Below are 24,829 nucleotides of genomic sequence, written 5' to 3'. Positions count from 1 at the left end.
AGCACACCTAATCTCTTAGAAGCAGATTTTACAAGAGATGTAATATGATCTTTCCAATACAAGTCCCGAGTAAATGAAACCCCAAGCAAGTTAAAGGATAATGCAGGATTATGCTGAATATTATTAAACATTAGTGGGTACACCTGTGGAAGATTTTGTCGGGTTGATAGGTGTAAGAACACTCTACATAGGGGCGGATAAAACCCGTGTATAGAGTCAACAATTGTGCAGGGGTAAACATGGGACAGAGTTGGCTTGTATATATATATATATATATATATATATATATATATATATATATATATATATATATATATATATATATATATATATATATATATATATATATATATATATATATATATATATATTGTTATGATTTAGGTTTAGAATAGCGCCATATATCTGGAGATGTGAGGAATATTCTGGAGATTTCGGCATGTTTGTTTTGTTTTACTTTCTCTCTTACCTTAGGAATTACTTTGTGTCATTATTGTTATTGTGCATTGTTAATTTACGTGTTATAAATGAGTGTGAAAATGTGAGTTCTCTTCTAGCTTCTACAGTGTTCTAGGCTGTACTGGTTGGTGGAGCTAGGGGGACATGGGGGTCATTTAAAGTGACCGTTCTGCGTCCAAGTTCAGTCAGTTCGTTTTAGGTTGTGTCCAGTTCAGCTGGGTGAGTAGCAAATGGTTAATCTGTGTACAGCAGGGTAGTTAGTGCGCATGAACCAGTGGCCGTTGTGTAATAGTTAGGGAGTCAGCAACCGATAGTCGTGAAGAGTGAGAATTAATGAAGTTACAGGCTTACGGACAGTGACGCAGAAATTCTGTGACAGAGTTAGTGAGTCAGACTGGGGTAATCATTGAAGGTCGGAGTGGTCCAACAGCGAGTCATAGCGGGGCAGATAAGTGCGAAATTGTTCAGATAGTGATACAAGCATGAAATTTTGCATGTGGTTCACCTTTAGGCTGCTTGTTAAGAAATTAATGTTAACCAAACGAAAATCCAATATGGCCACCATTTTTTAAGATGGCAACCAAAGTATGACTACTGAATGCAATTATCTTCATATAATCAAAACAAACTGTCCAAAATTAATCTTTGATGGGTCAATTCCTATGTTCTGGAACACAGAGATTATATTTTCACAACATCTGGATTTGTAGGGTTGTTTTATTCATCATTTTAGGAAAGTTTAAGGCATTTTATGTCTCAGTTGCCTAATATTTTTACTTGATTCCGTTGTCATGGTAGGTAGGCATCTGGATGCAATATTGTGTATTTACTGAACCTTAGAACCAGCACATACAGCTACAAAGTGCAGTGCAACTCAGGCCAAACCGATAGCATTTGCTATGGCATTCGGTCTTATATCTGAATTTCGTCAGCTGTTGGTAACACTTTGCATTAGGTTGGAGAGTCGTCCAGCAATCCTTCCACCCCTCGCCATGCTTTTTCCACCCCATTCACTAGGATTCAGGTACTGTGGCCTACATACAGTTGCGTGACTCCATAAGCATGCTGCCTGGAATGCAGCACTTTTTGCATATTGAAGGAGGGCATCTTGAGTTGGTGAAATGGAATTATATGTCCATTGTTTTCTTGAAAACAAGTCCAGTCGTCTCGTTAACTCCTACAGCAGTACAGGACCTGTAATACATGGTGACTACATACTTTTCTAAAGTCTGCATATCAGTGTCATCAAAGACTGGTGGATGTTGGCTAAGTTTCGAGAAGACGACGTGGCCCTATAGTACACATTCCAAGCGTCCCAGGCAGACTTCTTTCCCTTGCCGTGAAATGCTGACATTACATCACAGCCACTAAAAGCATGGAAGAACAGGATTCTCTTGTTTTTTCTAGCCCAAGTACAAAGCAGATCACATGAACAGGGATCCATTTCAGGCTTCGTCCCTGACTAAAGGCAATCCACAGTTTTGCGAGACCCAGCTATTTCAGGGATGGAAAACACAATACTGCAATTACAATCACATCTGTGTCATTTGCTTTAATCATGAATACCTTGTTGCCATTGGAAACTGAATCTTTTGCATGGAAACATTCGTGTATCCCCCTCTTCATGAGTACTGGGAAATATATTGTTTAGACACATTGCTTGACTGGAATGTGTGCACTGTCCCCTTTGGTCACAAAGATCTTGTTTGTTGTTTGGACGCCAGCAATTTTGTCTGCTAGAAAGAGGTGCGTTTTGTTGGTGCTGTCTCGCAGAAAGCTGCGCAAATTATTGGGTGTTTTGGTTAAATCTGTCACCCTCCTCATTCCCTGCTCTGGCCTTGTTCTTACCTCAGCCTTCAGACTAGATGGAACGTAAACATCAAACACTATATCTGGCGGCATGTACTTTGTGGCATAAGCCTTTACTGCAGGAATAACATGGCATACTGACTGAAATTTTTTGATGATCGGGGTGCCAAGGCATTCACTAATGCTGAGCCATCAATGACAACAGCATCTGCCGCTGGTTCAAGATCTGGCATCTTGACTTTGTATTCAAGGATCTCAGCCAGTTGAGATTTCTTGGTTACATGAAGCTGTTCATTGTTACTCCGAGAGGGAGGGAATGGATCGTTTTCATGCTGAAAGAATTCGATTAAGTTCTACCTCCTTCTTTGACAAGAGATGAAAAGTTGGGATAAAAGATGGAAGTCGTCCTTCAGTGTCTTTTGAGCAGAGCTGCTTGAATGTGTTTCTCTTTTGAAGAAGTCAGCTTTGTTCTTCTTAACTGGCTGGTAAAATGTGCACTGAACCTCAGATTCAAGTGCTTTCATGAATGCATGACACTGGCACGCACCTTTCTCATAGTGTGCGGCCACTAACGCAGCACTGTGAGGATTGGCAATGCTCTTTGTGTGAAGGGTAAGAAGGTCATCTGACTCTTCCAGAACAGGATTACCAAACTCCTGTATAACAGTGGCTAGCTTTCCTCTCTCAGCACATACCTTTTTAGCCTTTTGTGTCTGATCATGATGTTCACTGTGTTGGGCTTCACTCTTGACATTTGATGATTTCTTATACTCCTGAACAAACCGGCTCACTTCAGACCCGGCAACCATCCATCTTTTGAGTGCTGACTGATCTTCAATGAAGCCAGAGGGTCTTCTATCGCCCTTTATAACAGTGTTTGCCTGTTCATGGGCTTGTTCAACTGCCATGGCTGACAGTCAGGTTGATTTGTAGACAACAAAGTTCCCTGCAAAGAACTCTCTCGCCACATCTGGGTGTTGCTTTTCAAGTGATAACATGTTTCTGGGGTGCATAGAAAGCCAACGAGCATAATTCACATCGTTGTTGGCAAAGTAATACGGTATCAGCTCCGTGAGGGCTTCACAGTAGAGACCAAAATTTGCTTCTCTGAAAGAATTAGCGTAAAGATGGACAACTCCATTGTCAACATCACGTACCAAAATTGAAACTGGGGTCTCGGCTGTTTGCACATTCCACACCAGTCTTCCAGATTCAATAAAAAAATTAACTTCTCGACAGCCTCTTTAATATATTTCTCATGTGCTGCTGTCAAGAGCTTGTAGAGACTTCAGGCTGTTATCTGGTGTGCCTGACGTGCCTTTGTGACACTAGAGACTGACAAGAAAGAATTTGCTATACCTTGGGATGCAACACCAGACTCAATGAGAGCACCTGTCCACCACTACCTGAAGTAGTGGTCCTATGGACCTCAGGGCAGCCATCTCCATATGCAGACCACCAAACATGAGAACAAACTTCTCTTCACCATAGAACTCAAGCCACTGTCACTGAATTTGCTTAGCTACTACATAAATTCGCTGGTCTGCAATTATGACAGGTACTTGTCCTGGATTAAACAAATCCAATGTTTCCTTAATTTTTCCCCTCACATGTTTTATTGTAGCCACAGAATGAGCGTCATCTCTAAGCAGAGGCATCAGGGATGTGATGCTTACTTCATTTTGTGAATTTCTCTTTCCTGATGCATGGTAGGAGGACCATGTCACGTGAGCACTCATTCACTTCTTCAGTGACTCTCACCTTTTCAAGCTATTCATTTTCGTGTATCAAGACAGGTTTGAATAACGTGAGTGTTGCGGAGACATCTGGAAACACAGTAACAGGAGGTCTAAGATTCTTTTCAGCGAAGTGAGCTGGAAGAATATTAGTGAATGACTCGTGAAGCTTCGGATTGTTTTTATTTTACCACCTTGAATTTGCAGTGGTGAGCGTAAATGACCTTTGTTATCTGAGTAGAGATGTTGGAAAACGGAAATGCTTGTCCCACGAAACGATATCTGTGCTGCTGTGGAAGTTGGATTATGGTCAATGTTGTCCATGGCAGCTGTTGTGAATAACCCTTTAAGACAGGAGGGCATACTACAAAATCTTCAACATAGCCTACCTGGTGATCACAGCATCCCCTAGTTGTGCTGATATTTCTAGCACCCTGTCATATGAAATACTAAGGCCACTGCCATGCAACATTTCAATGAGATGTTTCTTTCTGTTTTTTGCAATGATAGACCAATGCACCATTTCCTGTCAAGAAATGGTGTTTCTCGGTCTTTTGAATGCCTGTGACATGCTGCTGCGTCTCTAATTCTAGCATGACAGATATACTGGAGTAATTGGGCCATAGCGTAGCTATTTTGGATGCACCAAACTGCAACTGTGATTTAATGTCTGCTCCGTCCTCAATCATGCAAATAAATTGGAGAAGTGTTGTAGGGACTGATTCAAGACATCCTGTTGGTAAACTTCCATCAAATTTGGACTTGTGACAGGGCATGTGCCTGCGTATGATCTTTGAAGCTTTAGAATGAACTATCTCTTCAATGCAGTTACCAGCATTGCCTAAAACAAAACCAACATCTTAATGACAGGCAAGGAGTACATCTCGCCCCTTGTAATGAGCTTCTAGTTCAGGCATTTGCGTCATTAATTTGTCTTTCAGCCTGGAAGAGTTGACATTTTGGCCCTTCAATCCTAATTGCTTAAGTCGCTGTTTATACAGTGTACTCGACTCTGCGAGCTAAAATATTACTGGATCAGTACCCTCACCAACAGATTTTGTTTCATTTATATATGTAACTAGTTCAGAAAATGCTATAGTTTCGATTTCCTGGTCATGCGGTGTTTCATTTTCGATTTGCTGAGCTTGGTACCTGAAATAAGCCCTCTCTGTGTTATACAATGGCACCAGATATGCAGGATGATGCTTTAATTCCAGGACCACAACATCTCCACTAGCTTCGCCAACGTCTTCCATCACCCAGGTTTCAAGCACACTCAGTCACTCAGTCATTCAGTTGCACTGTCATGGCTTGTCTAAGCGATGAAATAGGTTCCTGTTTCTCGCAAAGAAAGCACACTGAAACATTTGAATTAGTTCTCAGCACTTTTGTTTGTCGTTCTCCGCTTGTTTAGGTTGTTGCTGTTCTTTTTCCTCATCCTGTCCAGCTTTTCTTTGTTAAACATGAGCCTACAGCTTTGATGATATTTTGCCTTGCACCTCCTCAAAGTTACTTCAGTATCATCACCATCGTCTAATCGGACAGGATCAAGCATGACTGGTATAGCGTTCAATGCTGTGAACAAAAGGGTGTTTTTTGCAGTCATACTGTAGCCATCTTGTTCTATACTATATGAAATTGGTGGACATTAAAGATCTTTTCTGTCCAGTTGACAAGGACAGCATTTGTTCCAATCTGTTCGTCCCTTGGACGAAGATTCTCCAGTGTCAGCCATAAGCAAGAATATAAGGTAGAAAACAATTAATTAAAGGCTGAGAGTTTATCCTTTTACTACCTTAATTGTAAGCACATTCTTGTATGAAATACAATTAAGTTCATGCATTACGTTGCCCTACTCCTAACCCGATCGTTTACCCAGTGTCATTCAAGTCCCGTGCGATCTGTACACCTTCCAGATGACTAAAGCCCCATCATCCTTGGCTGGGCTCTCCCGCGCTGGCACATCCTGTCAATTTAGGTGCGGAAGTCTGACTGACATGGGGGCTAATTCGGTATAATTTGGGGCACTGTATTACTTTACAGAAGCTGACACTGACCTCCATGCTGAGTTTCACGGCAGTGATGTCACCAGTGTGCCCAGGCAGTGCATAACATTCACTCATATAATCACCATTACAGGTTGATTTTCAAGTGGCTGACGATAATCAACTAACTAACCCTTGATGAGCGCCTATGCGAAATTTGGTGCCTGTATCACAAAGTGAACGATTCCGCCAAAATTTGTACTTAGCTGCCCCACTACTGTACAGTAAGTGAGAGTTAGTTAGTGAACGGCCAGTGAGAAATAGTACTCAGTGAAGGCAAAGCAGTTAGTGAGAGAGAGCAAGCGGCCGTTTAGTGAAAGTTAGAGATTCAGTAACGAATAGTCAGTGAACAGTGAATCAGCGAAAAGTCAGTGGGTCAGCCAGTGAGTCAGTGGCGTACGGACAGTGATACACAGAGTCCGTCATAAACTTCCTGAGTCAGACAGTGACAGAAATCAGTGAAGGACGGAGTAGTCACGGTCAGTGAAAGTAAGACAGTGAACGGATAGTGAGCGAGTAGTAATCACTGAAAGATGGAGAGAGAGAGAGAGAGAGGTGAACGGTGTTCGGGAGTGTACTGTACCTCAGCTGCGCTTACAAGGAATAAAACCAAGAAGTGTTCAGCCATTAATTAACCGTCTGGCCTGCCGTCATTATCGACGTTATCACGAACATTTACGGGTGTGGCATATATATATATATATATATATATATATATATATATATATATATATATATATATATATATATATACTGTATATATAAAATACATACGTTTGATTTTTTTGCACTTTAAAGAAATCCCGTTCTGTATCAAAACACCACAGCACGAGCTGGTCCAGAGTTTGGTAAGCTAAATGAAATATCCCTGTGTGCAGACAAATTTAAATGTTTTCTCTCCATGAGAAAATAAAATAGCATTCTTTTTTCATCGCTGCAGTATTATATATTTTTCAAAGAGCTTCGTGAAACATCAACAACCGCTTTGAAAAACATTTTTTTTTTTTTGTATAAACTGGTGACGTGGTCTTTTCAAACATCCACTCTCTTCTTTACATCTTTGAATCATGAACATTTAGCGAAGGGTTTTACTGTGTAACTACCGTCCACTATTTTCCTTAGTTTAATATAGATCAAGAAACACACACACACACACACACACACACACACACACACACACACACACACACACACACACACAGATAGAGAGAGAGAGAGAGAGAGAGAGAGAGAGAGAGAGAGAGAATTTACTCTAGTAATTTTCTAACATGAAAACTGCGGTAGACAGAATGACAACTGCCGCTAGATACGGAACTACTTACTGATATGAATAACGTACAGTTATACACGATCAGAGGCAAACACAACAAGAACAAGAACCAGGGTAATAACAATAAAAGCCGTGACTGATATGACTGAATAAAGTTGGAAGTCGATAATGCAGAAGGAACATTGTGTGTTACATCTGAGAAATTATTCGTTCTGGTCTGCTCAGAGAACTGTTAAGTAAGGATAACTAGAAGACATTTTCCTTTGTGCATCATACTCTGGGCAGTGACTAGTCAGGCCATTCCCTGAGGCCCAGCGCTCCTTGTATAGACTGCTTAGCACACTTGTAGATGGAGTTCCTGCTCGAGAAATAATGGAATCATTAGGGTGATGCTTTACTAAGCGCGTCATGAGATGAACGAATTTCGTAAAGTACGTTGCACTGATAACAAAAATAATTCATAACCTGATGGTGGGTTTAGGGGAAAGCACAGCTAACAACATCGCTTTATTCCAGCAATAATTCCCCTTCATACGCTGAGATTCAAACGGGCTGTATCAGTATTTCCAGATCGGTACTTTTCCTCCTTGGACACCTCACACCACAGGAGAGGGAAGATGAAACAAAAATCATATCACCCCCCCCCCCAACACCCACACAAGAAAAAAAAAGAAGGGGAGGAAAAGGGTGGTGGTATAACTCATTAGTGCATTCGTACCTCCCTTCGAAGAGTAGGAAAGTCTAAGAACGGAAGAAGTATGGATAATGTCACTCTCATGAGCATAATCTACCTGTTTATTTCAAAAACTAAATCTCAGATATCAAATTTGTCAAGGAAAAGCTTACTCTGAATCAGTCATGTTAAGGAACGAGGACCACCCACCTGTCAGAATGAATACTTCTCAATACACCTTAACACTGACTGCGGTGGTCGAACTACTATGTCTTTCTCAGGTTTTTATCAGGCGATTTTGCTCTGGTGACAATTATTTTTTTTTAACTAGAAGGCTAAATGCTCTCTCGTCATGGATGCACGTAAGTATTTATTTTCAGGCTAATAGCAGACGATTTTATTCTGCTTAAGGAAAATACCTTAGTCAAATGATTAACCAGAAATGCAACCACGATCATCAGTGAACCAGATCTGAGCTTGTTCTCCATTTGTTCATCTCTTAGGTGCTTTTATACTTTCTAATGAGGCTTACATTTGGGAGTCGTGGGAATTACTGAGCTACGAGTGAAGTAGATGCAATAGAATAGTTGGCGAGCTTTTGTACCTAATTGTACTGTACTGTACATGGGGTTCCTGTTGCCCAGTATCACTTCCTGTCCTCCTCTCCATACAAACGGAACATTCAGTTAGCTCTTTCCTCATACAATTTCGAGGCTCCTAACACAATTTTCTCTCGCTTATCTCACGTAATCCAATACAGACCGTCTCGTCCTTGAACTAAGTTTGGGTTAAGCAGAGAATTAGGTCGGATTCCAGTGTGTTAGCATTGCGGGAGACGATACATTCTGTGAGATGTGTTAACATTAAGAGGGTGTGTGTGTTGGGGTGTGATGACATTTTTGGAAAGAGACTGTGCTGGGGCTGTGTTGACATTTTAGGGAATAGGGCGTGTTATGATGTGCTGACATTTTAGGAAAGAGGGCTTGTTGGAGTGTGATGACATTTTAGGGAAAGAGTGTGTTGGGATGAACTGACATTTTTGGAAAGAGGGATTACTGGGGTGTGTTATCTTAAGAAAGAGGGTGTGTTAGGGTGCACTGACATTTCAAGGAAGAGGGTGTACTGACATTTTAGGCAAGTCTGTGTGTTGGGGTAGGATAACATCTTACGAAAGACTGTATGTCAGGGCGTGTTGATATTTCATGAGAGAGGGTTTATTACGGGCGTGTTGACATTTTAGGAAAGAGAGTATGTTGGGATGTATTGACATTTCAGGGGACAGGGTGTGTTGGGATGTACTGACATTTCAGGGGAAAGGGCGCGTTAGGGTGTGCTAACACTATAGGGGAAGGGCTGGCTTACCTGAGACCTGCTGACATTGGAAGTCATTCTGGTAGGCTTAGAAAGTTCTCTAGGACCTCTTATTTAGCGATTTATTTTGCATAGTATACCTTTTAATGAGGGCATAGTTTCTATAAATAGTTTCAAGAGAATATTAACGAGTCATGTGCAGAAATGACTCGTAAGAAAGAGGTTCTAGGAAACTTATGCAGATGAAAAGTATACGGCGCTAAGGAGGAGAGTGACTCCCTTGGCTTGTGCTAAAGCTAGAGGAGTAGGTGACTCACTTGGCTTGTGTTGGCTTTAGGAAAAAGTGCGACTTACTTAACCTGTGTTGACAGTAGGTAAGACGATGTTCTACCGCGTGTGGTGACATTAGAGGAGAGTGCGGTTTATTTGCGATGTGATGACAGCCAGCAGTTTGCCGACAGAGCTGGTTAATTCATATTTTTCATGACGTAGACAGCTGCTGACATGATCGGCATGAAGATTATACATTCATCGGTTTAGTCTTGCTATCGTTCCTTCCAACCTCTGACAAACTTCAGCCCTAACCCTAGCTTAATACTGCCTAGACAATAACTTCTTTTGGCCCTTACCCAGATAGCCATAGGCCTAACACGGGTATCATTCAGCCTTAAAACTTGCATCCTTTGGTCATAACTGTGGTACCTATCAACCATACTTTCATCTATCGATCGCGGCTGTCCATAGATGCCTGATTTACTCGTACTAGCAAATCCAATTTCCATAAGACAAAATAAATTTGAATCACGCCACTATTTAATTTGAAGATCATTCTTGGAGTATTACTAGTATTCAATCTTCCCACCCAGTATTTATTTCAAGCTTATGCAAGCATTTTATATAAATTTGCCTGTAGTACATAATAACTACATATCACTAAATATTATAAAACATGGTTCAGAGTATGGCAATTAGGAAACTGCCATTCATATCAGTGTAAATCTGATAGAAATATTGTTACAAAAGAAACTCACGATTTTTTTTTCTCCCTAGCAAATTGTCATATGCACAGAATGTTTTTGTGTTTAGTACTTCCAGTAAAAACTGTCGCAGGGTAAAAACAAAGTAAACTAGAGAGCACTCAGCAAGCGCATGCCTCCGAGAATGACATTGTCATTAAAAAGGATCCTGATCTGTGGAGCTATTGTGTGGAATACAGAGGATCCGGATCCGCCCCAAAATTTCATCATGTCTTTCTTGGCCCACGGCCCACTCTCCCACAAAATTTACTTGAAATTCATTGAGAACTTTTGAACACATTGTGCGGGATACACAGGGTCCGGCTCCGGATCCGCCTCTAAATTTAATCAATTCTTTCTTGGTCCATGGCCCACCCTTCCACCCAATTTCATTGAAATTAATTGAGGACTTTGGTGACATCGTCTGGACAAACAAACAGACAAGATAGGTGAACGCGTAACCTCCTCCAACTTCGCTGACGGAAGTAACAACAAGGCACATAATCGCACTGCGTCAGAGGAGTTATAAGCCTAAGCATCGTTTGGTATGTACGGTTTCAGTCCCGATTTCCCTTAATACTCTTTCCACTTCTAAGGAATAAAGGAAACGGAAGAAGTTGGTTTTTATGCATCAAAGTGACAACAGGAAAACAGAAATCACATTTACATAGCACTGTGAGTACTTCATTTGTAACTGAAATAACATGGGTACGCCTATACCTTGATGATGTTGACGCTATTATTCTCAATACTTTTACCAAAATGGAAAGTGAATATGCTGTACAGTTAAACAGTAGGTAAACATCATTCTGCTGCACACATTCAAACACAAGGAAACCAATCAAAACAAAAACTCACGGAGGACGGCGAGGTTGAGTGAGGCGACAAGGGTGGTGGGTGAGGAGGAGAGGGCCGGGTGGAGGGCTCGGCACGAGTACTGCTGACCGTCGTCTTCAGGAAGAGGCCGAAGTCGGAGCTTACTTCTCACACTCCAGCGCAGGGGGTGTCCTGACGCCTGCACCTCCTCCTCGTGCAGCCCTGATAACACGTCATAACTCTACATATAACCTCACCACACACCAACTCACAATAAAGAACACGACGAGTCATGTCACTACACACAAACTTCCAACAAACAGCACACCTGGTCGATTGCATGATCGACAATCTTAAGGCTCGTTTACACGATCAGTGGGCACCTTAGGTGCTGTAGTATGATAACAGAAAATACGTGGAAAGCGACATTTAGACCTAATGAATAAAAAACACCATCCCTACTTTTGTTCCCCTGTTTACCCCTTGTTTCGTCACCAATCTTCGCCACACCACAGGTGCCCACTTATTATGCACACGAGCCCTAATAGTTACAAATTGTTATAAATCTTGACAAACCATTTTAAACAAAACTTTAAACTACTCATTTGAGTAGTTTGCAAAACTCTTTTTAATGTATCAGGTATCCAAATCCTGAGCGTGCATCCATTCGGAATAACCGAGTGAAAGTGAGTCCACACGATGGAATGCTGAGTTGGAAAGGGAGTCATACTGTATATAATTTTCAAGGTCCTTCCGTCATGCATCATCTGTGAGCCAAGCATTAGTAATATGGAAACTAACAGAACACACACAATAGAAAACTCATGTCCTTATTAGAGTAATAATTTAAAGAAAATTCATTCCAAATATTTACTGAAAATATCTATCTATCTATCTATGTACCTAGTCTGCTTCCCCCAAGGAAAGGGAGGTAATGAAAATATACTTAGATAATTATGACCAACGTGTGAGAAAGTATTAGCCACACATATTCTACCTCGCATCTCTCCCAGTATACTTCATACGCAACCTATTAATATTTTTCAAGAATTCTTTCAAAACAGCACTTGAGACTATCGTGTTGCTTGGTTATGATTAATATCCCATTAGATGTTTCAGTACGAAATGAGGAAAAAATTTGTTTTCCAGATGCTAATGATCTACTTGAAAATACATCTCTCCAACAATGTAATGTTATCCTAGAGCTGAAGAAAGCATTTTCGTACTAAAATTTCTGTTATCAAAGAATAAGGCTTTTGTAAACCATGCACCCAATGTTTTCTTAATATATGCTTGCTACAGCTCACTCCAGTGGAGTGGCGACGGAAAACTTACCGCAGCTTCCCTTCCATTAATTCTCACGTATCGTATGTAAAGATCTGCACTAAAGCAGTTTTCAGTCATCTTCAACTAAGCCCAGCTCATCGACGGTTAACCCAAGTCCCAACATTTCTTGCCTGTTACAGATTGCTGAGAGAGAGTCATTCCCCCCATAAACCAATAACTCCAGTCCGTTATGTTCCATAACACTCCTTCTAAGGACCCTGGATGCTCAGACCTGCACGACTCAACATTTTCACACCATCCTTCTACTATCCCTTTGACCTGACTCTTCCTCTCATCATCTCTCTATATCATCATCATCAGCCGTTGAGGTCCACTGCAGGACCGGCCTATCCCTACCGAAGCAGGGACGATACAAGCCAATTTATCTCTACCAAGTGGCTTAGGCTGTCTGGTAGAGACTGTATGTAGGTTGAGAAGTGCTTGTAAGTGTAATTGTAGTGTTGCAGTGGCTTTGGATGTGTGTGTAGTCTGTGAACCAAGTGCAATCGCACCTTAAGCCGATTGGGTGCAAGCATACTAGTATGCGACACTGATTCAACCACAGCACCCCTTATGTCCGCCAAAGTAGCAAGTTTTTACAACTCTGGCGGGAGGCGAACCCTCGTCCATCAGCGTGCGAAACGCACACTCTACCACTGTACCACAGAGGCTCCCATCTCTGTATATATATATATATATATATATATATATATATATATATATATATATATATCATCAGCCGTTGAGGTCCACTGCAGGACCGGCCTATCCCTACCGAAGCAGGGGCGATACAGCCAATGTATCGTGGCTTAGGCTGTCTGGTTGAGACTGTATGTAGGGTGAGAAGTGCTTGTGAGTATAATTGTAATGTTGGAGCGGCTTTGAATGTGTGTGTAGTCTGTGAACCAAGTGTAATCGGCCCGCCTCAAGCCGACTGGGTGCAAGCATACAAGTTATGTGACACTGGTTCAACTACAGGGCCCTTTATGTCCGCAAAAGCAGTCAGTGGCTTGGTGAACGCTTCCCAAAGTTTTTACAACTCAGGCGAGAGGCGATGTATTATCAACACAAATTATTGCAAGTCCAGTGCTGAACAAAGGCCTTCCCTAACCTTCTCCACGAATTCCGTGACTGAGTCAGCCTCTGCCAGGGTTTGACTGCAAACTTGTCTGTCTCATCTCTTCACCTCCTGTCTGGCCTCCTTCTACTATGCTTGCAGTTTCTCGCAGTCCTGTCAGTCAGCCTCTTGCTCCAACGATTATCCCTTGCTCCTGCCGAATGCCTTACCTACCTCCATTTCTGTTCTTTTGTAAATACTAAAATGTCCTTTAGTCGTTCCCTCACCCAAGTCGATCTCATCCTGTTTCTCAAAGTTATTCCCAACATTGACCTTTGCATTGCTGTTTGAGAACGGGTTAGATTATTTTCAATTGATTTTGTCCGTTTCCAGGTCTCACACTCTGACATCATAGGTGGCATGATACTGTTGTTATAAACTTTTCGTTTCATATATATTGGCAAACTACTTTTCATGATGTCCCTACGTTTACAGAAAGCTTTTCATCCTATTTTAATGCATTTTATTTTCACTGGATTTTGCTGGCCTATGATTTTCCACAAATAATTGTATTCTTCACCCTCAAGAATTCCTTCATTTATATTGATGACACTCTTTGGTGTATTTGAATTAAATACTTCCTTAGTTTTACTCCAGTTCATCTTTATCCCTCTTTTGGGACTTTATTAAGGTCATTTAAAATTTCTTTCAATGTCTGCTGTTTCTGAGAACAGGACGATGTCATCTACAAATTTTAAATAGTTAAAGTTTTCTCCATCTTTGTTTCCCCATTCTAGTTTTCTAAAAATTCTTTGAAAGCATGCTATAAAAATTTTTGGTGAAATTTTGTCTCCTTGACGCACGTCTTTCTCAGTCTTATTATTATTTTTTTGTTGTCTTTATGTGCGGTAATCTAACAGTAGCAGTTCCCTCTTGGTATATGTTTTGAGCAGTTTTACAATGTTCTCATTTACTCATTGCTCCTGCCGTGAGTGTACAATTGTTATGTGCTCCACTGATTCGAAAGCCTTTTTTTTTTTTTTTTTTTGCAATCAACAGAACCTAAGGACAGTGATTCATTATATTCTAGCTGGTTTATCGTGTATATACGATCAGTAGTCGAATACCCGTTGTTGATACGATTGTTTTTTATGCATACAGTTGTCTGTAAAATTCTGCAAATCTAGTCATCTCTCTGCACTTGATGACTTCACCAACACTTGTGTATTTCCGTGATGTAATTTGTTGCCTTCCTACTGCCATTTTGCTTCGGTCCTGTTTAAGGCTTTTTCCTTTTCTTTGAACTGATCCATTTTTCTCTTTCGTTTTTCTTCTCTCTGTCTTTTGTTGATAAACTTGTTGATAAGCTTCTGCTCTTTCTATTTCATCTTTCTTTGTTTTTACTTTCATCTTCTTTCTTGTCTTCATGAGCTCTAGGGTAGTTTTTAATACTTGTTGGCTTTAGTTGTATTAGCTTTTCCTTCTACCTCCCCTGAGTCCCTTAACACTTTTGTTAGTCTATCATCAAGCTCTCTAATGCCACACTCGGCACAACTTAGAACCTGGAAACTGTTGTTTATATCTAACTGAACGACAGCTTTATTTTTGCAAGCTTATATTGGGCAGACCTTTTTGCTGTCAATCAGCTTCTTTCTTTCTTCACTTCTGAAAGTGAATGTGGCTATGCAACCCACCATTCTATGGTCACTTCCTATATTTACTTTTTTGATAACTGTGACATTAGTGATCGTGTTATTATCTGCTATAATGAAGTCGACTCCATTCTTTGCTTCTTTATTTGGCCTTCTCCAAGTCCATTTTCTCCCTACTCTTTTCTAGAAGTATGTGTTCATTATTCTCATGTTACAAATTTCAGCAAAATTTGCCACCATTTCTCCTCTGTCATTCTTCTCTCCTACTTTTCCATACGATTCTTCATTTTTTATTTGCCAACTTTTGCACTGCCATCTACCATTAGTATAGTACAGTGAAGTCTTGTTAAATGTCGATTCCTTTTGTGATGATTCGCTACAACGATAACTCAAAAGTTATACCCATTTTCCTGAATAATTTAAAAAAAAAAAAATCGTAATATCACTAGAACGATAATTGCGACAGTCGCCTCTGAGAAGCTCGCGCGGATGTGGTGATGCATGCCAGCCAAACGTCAGGTGTCTGAGCTATCATCACCACCCAGTGTACAAGCGCAGAACCCCTATCTTGGGTCTGCAGAGGCTGCGGCCTTTGCACCAACGCTTGAAAGACCCCGTCTCGCTCAACTATTCGCTCACATGTGGCAATACACAGACACAACACACACAGGCACATAAAACTGTCACCACAAAGACATTATTAAACCTTCTACAACAATATCCCACCTCCAGACATTCCAACATTTGCAATGAAGAAATTCCTACATACTTCATGCGCAGGACAATACACCTTGCTCAGAACACTGTACTACAAGCCCCCACTTCTGCCATTCACCCATCGGAGGTGTCCTTATGTAGGGATGATATCATCTACCTAGGCATAGCGGAACACATCACCAAGTTCTCTTCAGCTACCAGGTTAGATCTGGGTTGGGTGAATTCAGAGATGACACATGTCCAGTCCAGCTTGCAGAACAGGCCGACACAGCATAACATACATAATGGAGTACTGCACAGCATGTATCACACTAAGACGCACACACATCAGCGGTGTAGGGAACCTATGGGACAACCCCCTTAAGGCGTTTGCTTACCTCCGGTCGAAGGGTCTGCTCAATCAGACGTGTTATTAAGCAATTTTATTATATATATATATATATATATATATATATATATATATATATATATATATATATATATATATATAAAACATCAGTGTTACTCCAGTATCACAAGAACTTGCCTAGTCGACATCAAGAGACTGGAATAAAAGCGATTATCGTGGTGGCAACGCCTCGTCGTTAACAAAGACGTTGCCATTATTGAAGCTGGAGAACCAAAGTTCAGCAGTGTTCATGGATAACTTATAGTCTCATTGCCCATAAACGGTACTGCGAGTCGCTTAAAATTATGTTTCCATTAACCGTGAGGCCAGAGTGTGAGAGAAGGGGGACGAACTTCTCTCCAGACGGTAGTTTCCAGAGTCTCCAAAAATGGCAGCCACTTGGCAATTTTACAGTCCCTCAATAATGTTATTCTCCTCCCGTGGCCAGGTTTATAAGGGTAGTAAAAGTCAGCTTTATGTTTGCTTTCTTCCACGATACGATGCTACCAAATACCTTCTTCCTACTTGCCACACCATTGTCTATTCTCCTGTCTGTTCACCTTATTACATTGCTTAAAGTCAGCTTCCTGTTTTCATTCTGACACTGGCGACCTAATTTCATATTTTCGGGTTTCCATTTTTATTCATAGTTATGATTACTATCGGTTTACTTGTTCTTTTTTGCTTTCATATTTTGATTTTGTTCATTCCCTCTCTTCTTTTCCCTACTACATATGTATTTTCCCCCCTCTTCACCAATGGAAATAAAAAGAGAATACTTGCCTTTCCCTGGTCCATATATATATATATATAATCAAATGTGTGTGTGTGTGTGTGTGTGTGTGTGTGTGTGTGTGTGTGTGTGTGTGTGTGTGTGTGTGTGTGTGTGTGTGTGTGTGTGTGTGTGTGTGTGTGTGTGTGTGTGTGTGTACGTCAGCCTCACTTCAAACTTCCTGGAAGACGGCTAAGATATAGTGTACCCAACTTCTAGGCTATATTAGGAACTCTAATTAAAGGATTGCTTGTGTAAACAAAATCTGTGTAAGAATGCAAGGCACCAAAACGGATCAGGCCTGGACTGTCCATACCCGGCATATTTCAATAATGAAGTCTCGAAAATGAGACTCCATTTGCTGTTAGTGGCACTGGTCACATCTGAGTTACTGAAATACGGTCTTTTACTGCTTACAAGACTATGAAGAGACTTTTGACAGAAACTTATTGCTGCACAAGAATAAGAAGGCGTGAGTATGCCATATCTAATAATTAAATTATCCAATATAATATAGATTCACAGCGTTGATAAAACTTGGCCGTGATGATGAGCTATGACAATATTCAGGTAAACCACAGGGTAATTTGCTTAATCATGTGGGACAATAAAATTCAGTTTTAACTTTTTGTCCAATTATGATTGTAAAAGAAATTAAGGGAGAGAACACAGTCATTTATGAAGTCTTCGTTTTCATCCAAACCCATCTTCCCTTGCCATTAGGTGGGTGGACAAGATCCAAAAACGGACAAGGAAAAACGACAAAAGAAGTAATGAAAATAATATACCGTGAAATGGGCCATAAACTTATGCTGTCGTCATTCAAACCTTCGAAATTCTTGACTCCATCCCTCAGCCTGCTGTATACAACTTCGATATAGCTTTTTTCTGTCACTGTGGTGATACCTGTGTAGTGGAGCCCAACTTCACGCAATGAGAAGTTGAAACCAAAAAATAATGCAATAATTAATTTTGTGCCCATATAATTTAATTGTCTGTCAGTCTCTTTGCTTCCTCAGTGTTCATATCTTGTATTTTCACATTTCATCCATCACATCAAGCCACCTTCTAGTGGCTTTTCACTACATTCACTTCACTCACGATTCACAAGAAAACCGTTCCCACCACCTCAGTCACATGCATTCCCTGTGCACATAAATACAATGCAAGCACACTCTCATCTACACTTTGATGTATACAGTAGATTTCCTTACCCAACAGTGTTCGGGTATCTTTGCTTCTGTAACTTCAATGTAGATCACACATATTCATTTTTTTTTTCATAATCTAACCATACCATTTCAGTAGGTAATAATCTATACATCCAGTCTAACATCTTAGTCTGATTCTACTGAAGATCAGATATTTGAGGTTTGGCGACTGACCTACATCACTGTTGGCATTACATCAAAAATTTGCGACAACTTCTTTGAAACTTGAATCCCTGTCCCCATTGTAGACATCCATCCATCCATCCATCCATCATCCAACCCTACATTGCCCCATGAGGAGCGTAGGAGCCCAGGGCTAGGCAGTTGGCCCACTTAAAATGTATAAAGTAATAAATAAATCGCCACTGGCATTCGATGACTATGGAAAAGTAAAAATTCCTTTGACACAGCTAAATCTATTGCCTAGGTAGATCGGTCCATATACTATCTTTAATTGTGCCAGCTTATGCGTTTTTGAGCGACCTAATAAATACCAAGCATAATATTTGCACTACCATCACAGGGTGGAGTATATATTTTCGTCCACGCTTCGTAATGTTAAGTGCTGTATGTGGCGTTATGTTTTTTGGAGGGGTATACATGATATTAACCTCGCATGGTACCCTAGACAACTTCACTACCAAGCGTGTATATATACGATACAGAAGCACATGCCATTAACAACAGTGTTCATGTACAGTTGCGGACATAAATACTGATTCATTTCATGAGGGTGGCCTTGAAAACATTGATGCAGACTTCGGAGTGAACAACTTTTCAGAATAGCATACTGAAATTCCATAAATCATAGCTGTTAAATTCAGCTATAATGCAGAACTATATTATTCCCCGCACCTGTAGAACACCATGGAAACCATACCCTTTTTATTCTAACGTGGCAGATAATATTCATCTCTCCATCTTCAGTGCTCCGTTGTCACCATAGACTAACACAATATTATGAAGCTAGTCATGAAGGAGTGCTGTGGAATGAATGCAGGGCCGTAATATTGTCTTTTTGTGCCACTGGACTACATGAAATAAGCTGCAACAGTAGAAAATCTGCGCCAAACTAAGGTGAAAAAACTATAATAAAAAGAAGGTGTTAATTGAGCTTACCTTGTCGTAGCGTGATGGCATCCCTGTACCATGCCACTGTAGGTGCGGGTCTGGCGTCCTTCACCAGGCACTCCAGTGTCAAGGGGGCCCCCGCCACCACCTCCATCATGTCACCGTCGCCCACCCCCACCAGGCTGATGCTCGACGGTGACACTGGTAACAAGGAAAGTGGGGGATTAAGCATCTATTATAGTATCCACATTAATAGTGTCTGAAATTGCCATCTTTCTACACTGAATATTGATCTGTAACAAGAGAATATGACTACTGCATAACACAAGTCACACAAAAGTACTACAGACAGGAGGTACAACTGTGGTATTGGATTATTATGTCAATGAGGTAGGGGAAATAAACCCCAAAAGGACGAAAGACTCCGCCTAGTTAAGTTGGATGACCTAAAATACCGTTTTTAATGCACGTCCAAACTGTACTCGAATGATGCTACAAAATCAGTTTTAGAAACCTATAAACATTTCACGACCATGACAGGCCGCTCACCACTTGCTGAAATGAGAGCCATTTCTGGACGGTGCATCGCTTTCCTTGAAATTAAAGATTTTTGTATAGATATAGGAGCAAGTGCATCACAGTCCGAAAGTTTGCTTCTGCATGCACTGGGAACAATTAGGGATAAAAACACCCCTTTAGAATATTTTTATTGACATGAAGTTCAAATGGGCGAATCTGCAACCCGAATGCAACCATCCTGCCAAGTTTCATAGAAATCCTTTTTCCAGTTTCAGCTGTGCTAGACACACACACAAACACACGCCCAGGATAATAAGTGTACTAGGCCATCTGAGTGTAAAGTGGAGGGAATGTAAGAAAATGTTCTAGAAGATGGTGAAGAGAGTGAGAGAGGGTGATAAAGTAGATAGACTAGTAGGATACTGACAGATAAAAATGACACAAAGCAGGCGGAAGACGGAGAAAAAAGTGAGCAGATGAAGAGAACACTGTAAGGAATTGTTAAGCAATGAGAATTATAGTAACACTAGTATAAGTGGCTGGGGAATGGCTGGGAGAAGGAGGGATATGAGAAGAGAGGAAGAGATCAGTAGGATGGAAATAGTGGAAGAAATAAAGTGAAAATGGGGAAAGCCCTAGAAACAGATGGAGTGTGTGGTGAAATCTGAAGCATGTGGGAGAGATAGTAATAGAATGGATACGGAAAATGTGTAAATTGGCATTGGAGCAAGGTAGAGGCCCGGAGGAATGGAAGTCTGGTATAAATGGAGCCCCCGGTGTGACAAGAGATGATCAGACTATCCCAGCCAAAAATGAGTTATGCATGTGGTGACGATCTCTAAGGTCTTAACTTCCATATCCATGTGGAAATTAGCCCAAAAGAACTATATCAAAATGGTCTATTAGCCACTTAAAAAGAATGGTCAATACAACCTTGACAGCTGACAGGTCTTCTCGGAGGGCCATTTCAATGCGGAAATAGGCCAATATCCACTCATAGGATGACCTTTGGGCTATATTATAACGCAATTATCTCTAACTGTGTTGTTAGCCTTATCTCACCATGTATAAAAACAAAACAAAATAATTATGGTCTGTTGGAGTTTCAGAAACTTTGATGCAGTTTTCTGTCACTTTTTACTTTTGGTCTATTTGCCTTTTGTCGCACCGGGGGGGCCCCCTGTACAAAGGAAAAGGGAAAAAAAGAAGTGTGTGGTAGTCATAGGGGCATTTTCCTTCTTGGTGTAATAAGAAAAGTACATGGTAGGATACTTACTTACAGAGTTAGGAAGATAACAGAGGAATCAACTGTAGAAGAACAGGCAGGGTTCAGGAAGGGAAGGAGCTGTGTAAATCAAATATTCATCCCAAGGTGTTTAGTGAAAAAGTTTCTACAGAAAGGAAAGAAGTTGTATGCTGCCTTCGTTGATTTAGAGAAAGCATGTGACAGAGTGGACAGACAAGTAATGTGGAAAATATAAAAAATATATGGAGTAATTGGGAAGCTGTTGACGAAAGGGAAATGTAAGGCTCGGGGAGTGAGTTCTGAGAGAGTATGTAAGAAACGGAATCTATAGTTGAATGTAGGGAAGAGTAAAGTTGTGGTGTTCGAGAGAAATGAAGTCACTGAATGCACAGTGGGACTCGATGGTGAGGATATAGAAAATGTGAGTGCATTTAAGCACCTGGGTAATATGATGAGTAACGATGGAAATGGGCAGGATGAAGCGCTTGAAAGGGCACACCAGGAAAGAAAGTTGCTGGTTCATTGAAAGCTGTGATATGAAATAAATAGGGGAGTGAGCATGGAAGTAGAAAGGTCACTGCATGACGGTACAGTGATTCCCACTCTGACGTGTGGGTACGAAACTTGGACCTTGTTGGACGGGCACAAGTCAAGAGTCACAGCAGTAGAAATGAGTTATCTGAGAGGAACATGTAGAGGTACATGGGGAAACAGACTGACAAATGAGGAAGCGAAGGAGCATTGTTGCGTGGCTGTGGATGTGACAGAAAGTGTTAGGAGAAATACACTGAAGATTGAGGGGGTTTGTCCATGTGGAGAGGGTGAAGAATATGAGACTAACTAATAGACTGTGAGTAAAGTGGAGGGGGCGGGCGGGAGAGGGACTGGGAAACCGAGGACGAGATGGAGGGATGAAAAAGAGAAGTATATGAGAGAGGGAGGTGTAAGGCAGGAGGAGGTCAGTGAAATGACACGGAACAGGGTGACATGGAGATTGTTACTGGACACTTCTTACAAGATTAAGTCGTCTGGCTGAAGATAGATAGATGGCTTTGTGGCCCCAATGAGCCACTCAGCACTTGACCAAATGAGGGTCATTTCTGAAACGTGCTCCACTAAGCTCCCAACCAACAATTTATGCGTCAAGATAGGAGCAAGTGCTATGCTGCCCTACAGGGCAGTGAAACAGTTGTTACCGTAGAGACACACGAAACTCCACGAACATGCCTCACCACATTTTCTGCATTATATAACATCAATTGGAACAATTATTAGAGGCCAAAACACCCCTTGAGAAATTTTCAATTAACATGAAATTCAATTTGGCCCATCTGTGACCCAGCTCCAACCATCCTGCCAAGTTTCATCGAAATTCTTTCTCCAATTTCTGCCGCGCTAGGCGCGCGCGCTCACACACACACACACACACACACACACACACACACACACTGCCAGAATTATGCAGTTTTATCATACATGTCCATTCGGATTACTGAGGTTCACCTGTACATAATTACAAATGACTGTTCCTTGATTTATTTCATCGTTAATCTAACTGGCTCACATCGAGTGGGAATTTCCCTCGAATCGTAAAACGTCTGGTGGAAAACATACTGATTTCTGTAGTGAGTCAGATATAGAAGGGGAAAGGGATATGCTATTGTTGCCATTTTATTTATTTATTTATGTATTTACATACACTTATACCGTTTGTGTGCAAAATGCGAGAGGTAATGAAGGCGTTTAATAAAGGAAGATATGATGTGACGGCGTTGCTTGAAACGAAAATGGCAAGAAGTAGATGAATACGAAGACTTGTTATGTATAAGGTTAACGGGGTAAAGGGAAGTTGGTCAGTTGTCAAATAATAATGGCGGAATGATAAGTGGTACAGTGTTTGTGAATGTAGTAACTCAAGGCGTATCATGTTATATTCAGGTCTGAGAAGGTGGATTATAACGCAAGGACCGTGTGATGCCAGAAGCGTGGAAGAGAAGGGTAGATTCTGGAGTCAAGAAGGAATAGTGAGGAGAACGCATGCCAAAGAATTTTATAGTTTTTGTGAAGGATATGTGAATGGAAGAGTACGTAAAGGTTCAGTGAATAATGTTTTTTTTTTTTTTTTTGGGGGGGGGAGGGAGTAACGCAGAGAAAAAAATAATTAAAAAGCCTTCTGAAGGATATGTACCACGAAACAAAGTAGTTCATATTTCATGCCTGGTTTATGCAATTAATATGCTTTTAGAGAGAAAGATACTCGGACTTGACAGAAAAGTCGAAAGAGTACGGTGAAGCGGACTGTCTGATCACTTGAAAAAAAATAAAATTAGCGTGGGGGAAAAGAAATAAGAGGAGTACTCAGAGAGAAAAAATGAAAGTGGAAAACTGCAAAACTAACCAGCAGCAAGTTATTAGGATCAATGATGGAGGATGAGCCAATGACTTGGGTACAGACAAACTTAGCAAATATGTGGAAAGCATACAGATTGTGCTTGGTCAGGAATACTAAAAGGGAATGTGGTGTTGCAAAGGCAAAAAGAAAATAAAACAAGATGGGACGTGGATCTAGCAACAGACTAGAAGGTGAAAAGGTAAATGGGGTGGATGATACAGCGACAGATGTGTACGGAGAATAAACAAAAATAATAATAAATCTAAAATAAAACAAGATGCAAACGACTCTGATAATAGGATCCAGCCTTGGAAAGATGTGCAAAAGCATAAGAAAGTATATGGGAAAAAGTGGGATGATGTACGTAATGAAACTGGAAGAACGCTAACAAGTAAAAAAGACATGAGGGGAAGATGGCACGGCTATATCTAATAAATGATGATTGGGAAGATGTGAGATGAGATGTACCGTAGTAAATATAACTGGGGTAAGAGGTGCAGAAAGAATTGATCTGGCGCCTAAAATATGACAGAAGCAGAGGTGATGAATGATGTGCATGTCTGAAAATGGGAAGTCAGCAGGAGCTGAGGCTTCCAGAATATTCAGAAGACCGTGTTGAAAGATAGTTAGACAGCTGCCCGCTGCACCACTGGTGTAAGGAAAGAACCAACTTAAATATTTTTAAATTTTTGTCTTATACTTCTGCCTGTAGCAAAGATTATGTATTGCCAAAGACTGTCATAACGAAAGCAATGTGAAATTGTTTTCTCCAGATGTCAATGGCTGAGGAGTAAATAGTCTCAAACTGTTCTCTGTCAACTAGCTATTCCTACTGTTTGCATAAATAACACGGGCGAGGAGAGTTAATGGGAGTTAAACTCGCATTTTGCATATCATTATCAGGTAATTACCTGGAGAGGGAGTTCAGGGACTGATTATGACTGTTCTTAGAGGGTAAATGAAGCAGCTGGCGATGAAAGGGTGGTGTGGTGCGGCTGTGGGGAAGGGAGGGATTGTGTACTAGGGAGTAGGCCTAGGTCGTGGCCGAGGCTTGCTAGAGAACCTGGTGACAGCAGAGGTCACAAGTAGGAGAGGATGAGTTGTGGTTATCTCTTAATCGATAATAATTAAAGTTGTGTGTGTGTGTGTGTGTGTGTGTGTGTGTGTGTGTGTGTGTGTGTGTGTGTGTGTGTGTGTGTGTGTGTGTGTGTGTGTGTGTGTGTGTGTGTGTGTGTGTGTGTGTGTGTGTGTGTGTGTGTGTGTGTGTGTGTGTGTGTGTGTGTGTGTGTGTGTGTGTGTGTGTGTGTGTGTGTGTGTGTGTGTGTGTGTGTGTGTGTGTGTGT

The 24,829-nt window shown here is 41.0% G+C and overlaps 1 protein-coding gene across 1 annotated transcript in view; it reads right to left on the bottom strand.

Moving 5' to 3' along the window:
• The window catches only part of LOC145413610 (nephrin-like), a 202,012-nt gene that overhangs the window by 69,983 nt on the left and 107,200 nt on the right, over window positions 1-24,829 (bottom strand). Inside the window, exons 4-5 of the mRNA XM_080283265.1 lie at window positions 19,378-19,530; window positions 11,178-11,357 (exon numbers count right to left, since the gene is read on the bottom strand). Coding sequence (XP_080139391.1) covers window positions 11,178-11,357; window positions 19,378-19,530 — 333 coding nt within the window. The remainder of the gene's footprint in view (window positions 1-11,177; window positions 11,358-19,377; window positions 19,531-24,829) is intronic.

This window comes from Coenobita brevimanus, chromosome 97, assembly GCF_032717465.1.
Source record: "Coenobita brevimanus isolate Jiangsu-jjx chromosome 97, ASM3271746v2, whole genome shotgun sequence".
NCBI lineage: Eukaryota > Metazoa > Arthropoda > Malacostraca > Decapoda > Coenobitidae > Coenobita > Coenobita brevimanus.
The sequence above is the reverse complement of the archived record's forward strand: the minus strand, read 5'-3'. Positions and strand labels throughout refer to the sequence as shown.